The sequence below is a fragment of the Carassius auratus genome, chromosome 6 (assembly GCF_003368295.1).
Source record: "Carassius auratus strain Wakin chromosome 6, ASM336829v1, whole genome shotgun sequence".
In the NCBI taxonomy this organism is placed as follows: domain Eukaryota; kingdom Metazoa; phylum Chordata; class Actinopteri; order Cypriniformes; family Cyprinidae; genus Carassius; species Carassius auratus.
The window spans coordinates 26,559,722-26,572,118 of record NC_039248.1 but is presented as its reverse complement, the minus strand read 5'-3'; the positions used below and the strand labels follow the sequence as shown (position 1 = coordinate 26,572,118).

Genomic DNA, 12,397 nt, shown 5'->3' with positions numbered 1-12,397 from the left:
CCTTAGACATTTACATTTAGAAAACATATTGACATTTTCTTTAAAAGGGGTCATATGACGTTGCTAAAAAGAACATTATGTTGTGTATTTGGTGTAATGCAATGTGTTTATGAGGTTTAAGGTAAAAAAAAAAAAAAAAAACGAGTCGATTTTTACAAAGCTCATTGGTCTGAAAAGTGAGGTGTGCTATGATTGGCCGAATAGACATTTCTGTTTGTGACAGAAATGTTATGCTTTTAATATACTGTGAAGCCGTGTCCTGGCTTTACTAGACAAAATCAATAAAGCCCATTACAAACGAGGCATTTGTTGGATCCAGTTGGATCCAGTGGGGACTTCTACTGTGTTTTCATGCATTGCATTGTGTATTGCACCATGTCAACATAAAACCATATCTGCATTTGTGATCGGAGAAACAACAAAAAAACTAGCGAGACAGACTGTCCTTGCAAAGTTGGAATCGCTCCACTTTATAGAAACAGCCTCTGTGCACAGACGCATTGTAGGCTAGTTTCTAAAACCCTCCATTTTTGGCAGCCAATAATTCAGAAAACAAACTGGTCATACTTAACCAAGTGAACAGAGTTTGCCTGGACGGCCTCCGTCATCAGCAACAAATGATATGGAAGACTATCTTATCTATAGTTAGTTGCACATTATTTACAATCCGCATTGTTTTCCCACTGCAGTCAACAAAACTATTATTGGGACACAACCCTGCATCAAACACCCATTTTATTTCATCAGAGTATTATGATAACTGTGCATTGCAATGACGCCTCAACTCTTTGATGTCTCAGATGTGTTAAGTACAGGAAAGGCTGCCATAGGGAAACCCTTAACCCTTTCCTGGCCCTGTGAGTTGTTTGTGCAAGAAAAACCTCAGAGAGGGTCAGTGAGTTCACAGAGGTGTCCAGGGCTGAGCCCTTCTCAAATGTCATCCATAAATCACAGTCCAAGCAGCGTAAAAGCACTGTACATGACAGCAAAAGGATGCTACTGGATCAGATTGGCCCTGATGTGTTAACAAGTATGCATGATGCAAGAGGGGACATTTTTTACTCTACAAATCTTTAAACACCTTGATGCCTTGTGGAATGCAACTTAATTCTGTAAGGAAGGACAACTAAGGTTGTCAAACAGCAAGAAAAACAGATGTGGCCAAGCAATGTGGAACAACACAGAAATGATTCATTCAGATAAGATCCTTCTTGTGGCGATGAACAAATAATTGCCTCAAATTAAAGCACCTTAAGTCAAGAAGTCAATGAGGTTTGAGTGTGTTTATAAGGGACGGGAAGATTGTGTCATTTCATGCAAGCCGTTTTGTTAATTCGTGCAGACTAAAATTAAAACATTAATTCCATAACCAGTTTTCGTGAACGTCCACATTTGCAATCTTTGATCAAACTCTGAATGAGGAAATCTTTATGTGCAACCAAAGATATATTATGAAACACAAACATGATTAGTTCACCCTTCATCTTTCCTTTAATTCGTCACATGCAAATGAACAAACTGTACATGAACATCCTTTACTAGTGTTTATGTGCATGTGTGTGCTTGTCTCTGAACTCAGTGGCCCCTAACAGCCGGGGTCGTACAAGCTTGAGTCATCAGTTTTGCTCCACTTCATGTGTTTTCTGCCGGTCTTAGGTGTAAACCAACTCTCAGGTCAAAGGGTTCATGAGCGAGACACATTAGGTTCATAAAACAGGATTAAAGCATCACATTTCCTATAATTTAGTCTTAATTAGGGGTGTTTGTTAAGCTAAACATCACCCAATCGTTAAACATCAGTACTATTTTTGCTGCAAACTTTTATATTCCAAACAATTATTACCTCACAAACAAGATTAAAAAAAAGTCCCAGACCCGAGCTGTATTTCATAAAAGCCACTTATTATTAACAACACACTAGCAACCACTTATAAATTACCCAGCATGCACTGGCAACAATCCATGACACCTTAACATCATGATGATGAGCTGGTTCATCAAAACCGTATGTATTTTAATGGATACTCTTGTGCAGTTTCATTTCTTCTGATCGACTCTTTCTAGGAAACTTAAACCAATGTTTGGCAATAAAAACAAAATCCAAAAATCCCGAGTATGAAAGAGCTTTACCAAAATTTACCAAAGAAAATCTCTTGCATCACCCACAATATTCCAGAGCTTTGTACTGCCAAATAGCCAAAAACAAGTTGAAGCTTTTAAGTCCTTGCATGGCTGTGCTTCTGTCAGTTGCTCTAATACCTTGTTTTTGCCAAAAACCACCACCAATGTGTTCTGGAATAATCTGAGGAGCTGCTTGTATTATGTTCTTTTAGTCAATTTAGTCCAACAAAGTTAACAAGAGGTTATGTTTTATTGTGCATATTATTGTTGATATGTTTACAGGTTTGTTTATGAGGTTAATTCGGACTGTATCCACCATCTTGAGTTTCCTGTCACTATAAACTCACTACTCACTTCACCGTTCACCATCCGTTCACTAACGACCGGCTCTGATGCACTTCTGTTGTGCAGTACAAACATATGCTTCAGATATCATCACACTGCACAGATCATTGCAGAAGTCATTAAAATAAGCGCTCATACTCACTTATAAGTGTTCTGCTGATTTCCCTCCATTATGATGTCACTTCCTGAAGGATGATGCCATCAAGGAACTGGCTTTTGTTATTTAAAGGGACAAAGTACCAACAGGATTGAAAGTGACATTGGGACAATTAAAAACAAAGAAATCAATAATGAGACATTTTTTTGTATGGAACATTTAAAAAAGGTCACTTTTTTTTATGAACCAAGGTAAAATTTGTAATTTGTAATTAAATTCTGTATTTTTTATTTAAGCTATTTAAATAATTTTATTGAATACTGTGAAATACGACGGGAATAAAAATGTACAGCATAAAAGTCATGACCCTTTTAACTTCCAAGGTTTTTTTTTTTTTTTTTTTTAAGCAGCATGCAACATGATATATGCGATAAATCAGCCAATATTTGTCTGATTTGAGATTATTGGCCAAAAACAAACTGGGTTGACATAATGATTAATACAACTACCATCAGGCTTGACACTGTGCACAAGTTGTGTTTCAAACATTTCTGGTGAATTTAAATAAAATAAGAAATCCTGTGTAAAAATGTCAGTTTTGCTCTAAGTTAATTGGCCTATTTTACACATATACAGACAGATATGAAACACGCCTCTCTCTAGATATCAGTATTAGCCTCGGCTGTTTGAAAAACCCATTTTGGTTGACCCCGAGTGATGATGACTACATTCAAAATGTCCAGTGATTTTAAGTGCAAATTCCATTTTATTTTTTGCAAACATTATGGGAATGTTACTTGAATGTTGTCTGAACCATATTAGACAAACGTCCAAATACAATGATTCCAGAAAATGTTCCATAAATAATGTTTTTGTGCAGATATTTTAGAACTTTATCAAAGAACAGAGAACTTTGAAGGCACATTCTACTGGAAGAATCTTTCTTCATAACTTTGAGAGAAACCAAGCTGATGAAAATCTTTTCTCTGTGTGTGTTTTATGGACACAGTGTTGTTAAATACTATGGAAGCACAGCAAGCACTGCAGAGGGTTCAAGGTTATTTAAACAAGACCTATGTATGCTATGAGTCAATGTGTTTACTGTGCTGCATATCTCTACTTTGGTAAAACTATACTATGTCATGAGCGTGGGATTACCAGAGGGGCTTGAGTTCAGATGTAACATTGGACATTGTGTACTGGGCAACATGCTTACCCGGCTAATTTTATACCCAAACCTAATGGGTCATACGATACACACATTAACAACATGGTCCAGCTAAACCCATACAGAAATGTACAATTGCTAAATGTACTTTGCAGCCCAATATATATATATATATATATATATATCCACTGAAATAAATGTATGATTTACATTGAAACAATTTTATATTCAGAATTTCACAAATAATTACAATTAACCAATAACTGAATGACACTGAATAAAATGTGACATTTAGAAAAATTAAACAACTAAAATGTACTCCCGTTTTACTTGCCTTTTTTTCATTACAGTCTAAATATGCACAAACAAATTTGGTTGTGAAACAACCTTTACCCAGAAACTGCTAGCAAATTTTACAAATAATGATAAAGATATGGCAATTAACATTTAATTTTGAATCAGAAAAACATAATCCATCAATACATCAATTTACAGTGTACTCTTATACACATACAGCATTTTAATGTAAAAGCTTGATGACAAACGTGCTACATATTCATCCTGGTGTATTTATGAGTCAATACTCTAAAAAATTAATGGCCCCATGACATCAAATTCATTAATTCAGTACTTAATAACTGTGCTTTAATTTGTCACACTGCAGAAATGCACTTCCTCATATTCAATTTCTAATCAAAAATCTTGATGCTTATGGACAAACATCCATATTATCTACTGGCTCTCCTGATATATCAATACTGTAAAACCCTAATAGACCAATATGTTATCTGAATGCAAAAAGCTTTTAGAAGAATTTATTTTCAAAGTTCACTAAGAATCAGGTGCTGCACTTGTGCATTACGGTGTTTAATGATGATCATATATGAGATCTCGTGAATGGAACTCGGAGTTCAAATGTTCTCGAGCTCCAACGCGAATGCAGTACAAACAAGCGCGATTGCGATCGCCTTTGGCCACGAGTGCGCAAATATTTGCGCGTCGCGGCGTCGCGTGGTCTCAGTGTTTACTCAGAGAGAGGAGCTGAGGGCAGCTCAAAGCGAACCGCGTCACCTCTGTTTATTTATAAAGCGCGTTTGAGGGCACTTCCTCGGTCTATGTGGGGTCAGGCGGTACTCACTAAAGCGGATCCATAAATGAATGGTGGGCTCGACTTCCACACACGATTCCTGATTGGTCGCCGCGTCCGACCGAGATAAACACGGCCGCGAGTATATATACAGTAGCCTATATAGTGGCATTTAGGAGACACTTTTACGCACGACGTTTTACGCACGCCTTAAGATGAGAGCGCATATCCAGAAAGGTCCTCAGATTCTGGAGCTGCTGAAGAAGAAGTATGTGGGGCTTCAGCACTGCAAGCCCACATCCTCCGTGTGTGTGCTGGACTCGAAGGATGCTGCCGGGAGCGCGCCCTGCGCGCACAGTCTCGACTCCATCCCTGGACCAACCAACTGGCCGCTGTTCGGAAGCCTCGTCGAGCTGCTCCGGAAAGGAGGTCTAAAAAGACAACATGAGGCGCTGGTATGAACCTCTTTATTAATTATGAATCAATTATTTTATTTGATATATTTTACAGATATTTAAAACTTATCTATTTTAATTGTTTTAAATTTACATTATCATTTCTATGTGTTATCTATTATTTTTAGTGCAATTAATTTTTATTAATTCTTTTTACGTTTTGTGCATAAATCAAATTGTATGCATTTTATGGAATAGTATACAGTATGCCATGCTTCAGAATATTAGTAATATTAATAATAATAATAAATGCATGACTTTATTTCAATTTATATTTTTATTATTTATATGTACACTATAAATTAACAAATTGTTTAGTGAAATTTATTCATTTATTCATATTCGTTTATGGTTATTGGTTCATTTTGTATTTATCTATACACTATAACATAACTTTGATGTTTAGTGAAGTTTTCTGTTTTTTATAATAAATGCATTACTTTTGCATTCTTTTCATAACTTAATTTATTTGCATTCTTATCATAAATTGTTTATTTAATTAATTATTTAAACTTTTTTTACTTATTTATGCTTATTTGAATCCCAACTTGTCCTAATAATAGTTTAAATAATAATTGTAAAAAACTTTTTTTCATTATTTATTCATTCATTTATGTACATTTCTTCAGATGTAAAGGTGTTTTCTCTGTCTTTTTGTGTTTTTGACCCCAGATCCACTACCATAAGAAGTTTGGGAAGATCTTCCAGATGAAGCTGGGCTCTTTTGAGTCGGTTCACATTGGTGCACCATGTTTATTGGAGGCTCTTTACAGAAAAGAGAGCAACTATCCTCAGAGACTGGAGATCAAACCATGGAAAGCCTACAGAGACATGCGGGACGAGGCTTATGGGCTGCTTATACTGTAAATATCATAAATCCTTTACAAATGCATGTGTGGTTTAATTGCTTATGTCATAATATTCTAAAATGCAAACAAATGTATTTGCAGGGAAGGAAAGGACTGGCAGCGGGTGCGCAGCGCTTTCCAGCAGAAACTCATGAAACCGACCGAAGTCATGAAACTGGACGGCAAAATCAATGAAGTCAGTTCTGCTTGAGAAATATATCAAGTATAATTCACAATTAATGCAAAGACAGTTTGAGTGACTGCTGGTTGTCTTCATGGAAAGGTTTCGGCTGATTTGATAAAGAGGATCGGAAGAGCCCAAATCAACGGGAAGATCGACGATTTGTATTTTGAACTGAACAAGTGGTCCTTTGAAAGTGAGTTTCATGCCATGTCTGCCCTACACTGACTTACTATAATGAAATGCATTACATTTCTTTCTCTTTTGGCCTTTTAGCGATTTGCTATGTGCTTTATGACAAACGTTTTGGACTCTTGCAAGACACCATCAACAACGAGGCCATGGATTTCATCACTTCAGTAAAGACGGTAAACTGACTATCTTTTTGACCCAATTAATAGTTCAAACAGTGAGTAACGCACTCTAAAGTGCACAAGCTTTATCTAAAGCTCTTCTGATGCAATGCAATGCAAAGATGCAAAGGATTTCATAGTTCAAAAACAAATGTTCATGGTGTTTTCTCACTTTCAGATGATGAGCACCTTTGGGCTGATGATGGTGACTCCCGTGGAGCTCCATAAGACCTTCAATACGAAAACGTGGCAAGATCACACAGCAGCCTGGGACCGTATTTTTAGCACAGGTACTAAAGAGCTCCTTAATCAGTTGACGTGTAACCCATAAAGCTTTCATTTCCACTTCAAGTGATGACATATGAACTTATGGCTTTCTGCTCCAACCCGCTATAGTAGATCCATGCACACAGCAAGAGAGAGAGAGAGAGAACCGTAGTAGTAAACGCAGTGACCTAAGTGCATGAGAATCCAGCCAAATATTTGTAGTAGCAGGAGCAGAGGGAGGGAGGGAGGAATGTTGGCGTGAGGCTGGATTACTCTCAGTTTGTTGTGCTGCTGTGGCTCCATCACCTGTCACACATTCACAAACACTTCACTTTCCCTGCAGCTAAACAACAGCAGCGCGTGCCGTACCTGACTAGTAGTAGAGCGTTCCACACGTAGACCTAACATTAAAACAAAAGTGATAATACCTTAACAGTTTTTAAGTTATTGAATAGAATATTTACATGCATGCACACAGTGCACTCAAAATATGCATATTCCTCTCAGCATTGAATATTAAGAAGAAGAAAATAAATAAATAATAATAATAATAATAAAAAAATATATATATATAGAGTATTGATGATGGAAATTCAGATTTGCATCAAAGGAATAAATTACATTTTAAAATATATTCAAATAGAAACTTTGCAATAAATTGCAATAATATTTCACAATATTTGCACTGTATTTTTTAATAACCCCGATGGCAATATATACTGTATATATAGTTAACAAATAACATTTTATTTACTTCTAATGATAAAATACAATGTAAGAACATACACACACTCGTACTGTCCAGTTTTAAAACTCCTTTTAAAATGCTGAATTAAAAACATCACCAACTAATCAAGCAATCATCATCTTAACAGCTAAGCTCTACATTGACAAGAATCTGAAGAGCCACTCAAACGGCAAAACCGGAAACTTCCTCTGCGACATCTACCACCAGAGCCACCTGACCAAGAAGGAGCTGTACGCCGCCACAACCGAACTCCAGGTCGGAGGAGTGGAGACGGTACGCACTTTCATGATTTTCATGACGCGAGCGAGCTAAGAAAACAGTTGATTTAACTCGTCTTTGTTCTGCTCTTATCCAGGCTAAGACTGAACAACACTCAGCTTAGCTCAATCAAGCACATAAGTCAGAAGAATGAAGCAGAGCAGGGAGCATGGCCCAACTAACCAAGCAAATCCTTCTTGTTTTCCTCTTGCAGACCGCTAATAGCATGTTGTGGGTTATTTTCAACCTCTCACGTAACCCCTGCGCCCAAGCTAAACTTCTGAAGGAGATCCAGGACGTGGTGCCTGCAGGAGAAACACCGCAAGCTGAGCACATCAAGAACATGCCTTACCTCAAAGCCTGCCTGAAGGAGTCCATGAGGTGGGCAAAATATCCTTCAACATGAGCCTAATGGCTCCTAAAATAGGCTACGCTGAAATGATTGTGTGTAGAAACAATTTCCGCTTTCACAATTACAGAGAAACAGCAAGTGACAAATTTAATTTGGAACAGTGAACTATTATGTTCTACTGATTTCTTTCTTAAAGGATCTTTAGATTATTAAAATGTTCTCCACTCTAAGGAAAAGAAAATGGTTATTTGAGGAACTGTTTCCCCAAAAATATTTCCTAGGCTCTTGAAGATAATGGTTCTTTATTGGCATTGATACTATTTTTTTCTCTCCGCAGAGTTTCACCGTCTGTGCCGTTCACCAGTCGTACCTTAGATAAAGACACCGTGTTGGGCGATTATACTCTGTCTAAAGGAGTGAGTATCTCATTATCAGACATTATCTCATTATTACTAATAATAATAGCTAACTCTAATGAGAGGCCTTTAGGCAGCTAGATTCTTAGACAGCATCCTAACCGATACAAGACTGATTAAAAAAGCTATAAATTAGCAACAACAACAAAAAAAAACTCCTCTCATGACAGCACAAATGATTCCAATAGAACTGAACATTTTGCAATGTTACTAAGCTGATGCTATAATACAATACATAAGTAACAATAGTAAAATATTTAAATAGTCAGTATTTAATTAGACACTGCTTTTTAAAATTATATTTACATGTTTTATGCTATATATATATTGACATAGTAAATTAATAAAACATACATAGTAAAATTACATGTAATTAGTAATATTAATTATTATGAACTATTTTTAATTAGAGTTCACACATTTTATAATAAATTAAACATTAATACAATTTATCATTTTATTATATATACATACACTATGTGTAATTGTGTAATATATATCTTAACAATTATTAAATATTAATAATAAAAAACGAATACATATATTGTATTATATAAATATATATTTATAAATATAAATACAATTTTACATATACGTATAAAATATAACTCATTAAAACTAAATGTAATACTTTGAAATAAATAAAAAAATATAATATGCAATTATACTTAAAACTAACATTAGATTACAAAGTATAATATATTTATATATTTTATCTTAAAAGGCTTACTAAATTACACAAAAGAGCCACAAGACAGTAACTAGATTGTGTCCCCGTCATTGCTTTATCATTTTATCTGTTAAAGTTTTATAGACCTTTTATGCATTGCACATGATTGAATTAATAATAAAAGTGAATCTGAGTGCATTACATTTATTTATCCCTGATGTTTCCAGACCGTCCTGATGATCAACAGTCAGGCTATCGCTTCAAACGAGGAGTATTTTGACAACGGGAAGCAGTTCAGACCAGAGCGCTGGCTTCAGGAGAAAAGCTCCATCAATCCGTTCGCACACGTGCCGTTTGGGATCGGAAAGAGGATGTGCATCGGCCGGCGACTCGCTGAGCTTCAGATCCAACTCAGTCTCTGCTGGGTACGATTACTGGACACTAAAAGCTGAAGAAATACTTCTTAGTCTTAATATGAGTAGATTAATGTAATTCGTTCATTTCTATTCATCTCAGATGCTGCGTGAGTATGAGATTGTGGCCACAGATCATGAGCCGGTGGATGCGCTGCATTCAGGAACTCTGGTTCCAAGCCGAGAGCTTCCGGTGGCTTTTGTCCGCCGATGAGGTATGAAAATGACTTTAAACATCTCATTCAAGCAAGTTAGTAGACATCTGATGCTCCTGTGTGCATTTTGAGGCTCTTCTATTGTTTTGAAACCTGTTTTTTGGTCTTTGCAGATACTAACCTGAACGGAGGACTCCATATTAATGGATCCGACACACTACGAGGCCTTTATTCTGCTGCTAAACTATAGAATGTATCAGTCTCACACTTATACCTCAAACTATTAGTATATAGTTCTATGATACTAGTAAATAATCCCTCTATTTATTTACTTTATTAAAATGACTGCTTAAAATAAATATTTAAGGTTTTTCCATAATTGCTGCTACCTAGTATATTACTATGGTAAATATATTTTTTGAAAATATTTACTAAAATTATGTAGAGATGGTAAATTTTCTATGCAATATTATTTAGTACTGAAATCATTCCATGTACAGTTTGATATATATATATATATAAAATGTTTTCCTTTTTTTATACAAAAGTTGCAGAAATGCTGTACATATATGTTATATAAAACAGAAATGTAGCATTCTATTAATAAACATGTATAATATGTTAAATGTTTGTTTGTAAATGATGAGAAAGCAATGAGAGAATTTTTTTTTTATTTTTTTTTTAAGAAAATCATTAATTCACTGGATATTGTTCATCACTTGTGTTTTTAATAAAAGGTTGAAATGAAATGCCGTGGTCTGGAAATCAGTGAGTGTGCCACAATGAAAATACTTTGCTTTTACTTACATATATATACATAAATGCCATGTCACCTGGACAGTGTAATCATTCCATACTATAGTGAACCATGGTTCCCTTTCGAAGGGAACTTCGACAATACGTCATCGACGTTATGGGGAATGCCTCATGCGTGACAGGTGTCTGAAATCAAATATCAACTCACAGCAATTATTCTGACTGGCGACAGCCGTGAATCATCAGCTTGAATGATGAGCGTGTGACCTGGATATATAAAAATGGCGCCTTGAAACCATAACAATATCCTTTGTTTTGTCTGATTTAGGCCCCTTCCACATGGAGACGCGTTTCTGTGAATACGCACAAATTTTTTTATCGGATAGGCATTTCGTTCCACACGGACCCGCCGTTTTCGTAAGGTGAAACCGGTATTTTTTGAAACGGGTCCCAGAGTGGATAAATTTGAAAACGCCGTCTTTGCGTTTTCGTCTGGATGGCTAATCCGTATATTTTCTGAAACGATGACATCATCAGCCCACGTCTCCCCCCTAGTCAGACACCTCTACGTCACGTAACAGTAACAAAAACATGAACAAACACGGAACGATTGTCTTTTTATTAACTAACATTTACACAGATTAATAAATGTATTGTTCCATGTTCGTTTGTGTACCACGCGCAAGGTTTATGAGCATAGTCCAAGTCTTCTTCTCTGTTTTTAGTGTATCTCTGTGGCAGAATTACAGCGCCACATACTGGTCTGGCATGTATACTACATCATTTTGCTTTTTCGTGTGGATGCGGATATTTCTTGAGACGAGGAAAAAAAAAGATCGGATTGGGGTAAGCTCCGTCTCCTTGTGGACGGGGCCTTAAACATCTGCTTACAGCGAAAATGAAACACACATCTAAGGCAAGTCCTAAAAATTTTGTGAAATGTGCTGACCCGTGCCCAAGATATTTGTCGCTGGGTGACACTTACGAGATGTGTGTGTAGGTTACTGTTTGGGTAAAGAGCACAACTCAACTTGGCTGATATCGGAGAGAAAGAAAAACCCCTTCTCCTTGATTCACCAGTTTCGCCTGCTAAACTTTTTGGCACCTCCGTTGAGGCAGTGGTTGGAAAGTTTAGGAAGGCGAAGGCGCGCTCAGCCTGCATTTAAGACCTGTATACCGCTGAGATCCGAGCCCCAGCCCAGGCAGGTGGGAGGACCTGGTTCGTCTTGGTCTGAGGACCGTAGACAGGACCAGAGGTCCCCTCACTGAGGGTCAATATGAGTATGTGGCCTCCTGAGTCTGGTCAGTCGGTCTCCCAGTTAGATCAGTCCTTAGGCCCTCACAGGCCTCCTCAGTGTTTTGAAACACAAACACTGGGTAGATCCGTGGATCGACCCGTCTCTGAGATCCGGGCCGAGTGGTTCACTGCCTGCTCCGCAGTTCCTCGGGTTGGATGCCTTCCTAAAGGCAAGTGTCCAGAGGCTCTGTCTTCGGACAGACAGGAAGTGGCCAGTCTGTAGTGTCTTATGTAGTGACACCAGGTCAGGCCTGCCTGGTGGCATTTCAGGTGTCACGTTCCCCTGAATAGTGACTGGCTGGGGTTCCCTCGGGTTCCCTAGCCACATTCCCTGGAAGGGACCCCTTCTAAGAAGTTGAAGTTGTGGTCCTAGGCCCTTGAGCAGGCCCAGGTAGACCTTTCACTAAACT

The 12,397-nt window shown here is 37.2% G+C and overlaps 1 protein-coding gene across 1 annotated transcript; it reads left to right on the top strand.

Annotated features, from left to right (window-relative positions):
* Window positions 1-4,914: 4,914 nt before the first annotated feature.
* On the top strand, window positions 4,915-10,410 carry LOC113104946 (1,25-dihydroxyvitamin D(3) 24-hydroxylase, mitochondrial). The gene is made up of 12 exons (XM_026266160.1): window positions 4,915-5,273; window positions 5,946-6,136; window positions 6,224-6,317; window positions 6,405-6,498; window positions 6,579-6,670; window positions 6,834-6,945; window positions 7,798-7,943; window positions 8,143-8,309; window positions 8,618-8,696; window positions 9,594-9,791; window positions 9,883-9,994; window positions 10,108-10,410. The coding sequence occupies exons 1-11, from the start codon at window positions 5,034-5,036 to the stop codon at window positions 9,991-9,993; spliced, it is 1,524 nt and encodes a 507-aa protein (XP_026121945.1). The 5' UTR covers window positions 4,915-5,033; the 3' UTR covers window position 9,994; window positions 10,108-10,410.
* The last annotated feature ends 1,987 nt before the right edge of the window (window positions 10,411-12,397 follow it).

Coding starts and splice junctions, on each gene's coding strand:
- LOC113104946 (XM_026266160.1), top strand. CDS start 5,034: ATGAGAGCGCATATCCAGAAAGGTCCTCAGATTCTGGAGCTGCTGAAG. Junction 6,499..6,578: donor GAACAAGTGGTCCTTTGAAA/GTGAGTTTCATG, acceptor TTGGCCTTTTAG/CGATTTGCTATGTGCTTTAT. Junction 9,792..9,882: donor TCCAACTCAGTCTCTGCTGG/GTACGATTACTG, acceptor TATTCATCTCAG/ATGCTGCGTGAGTATGAGAT.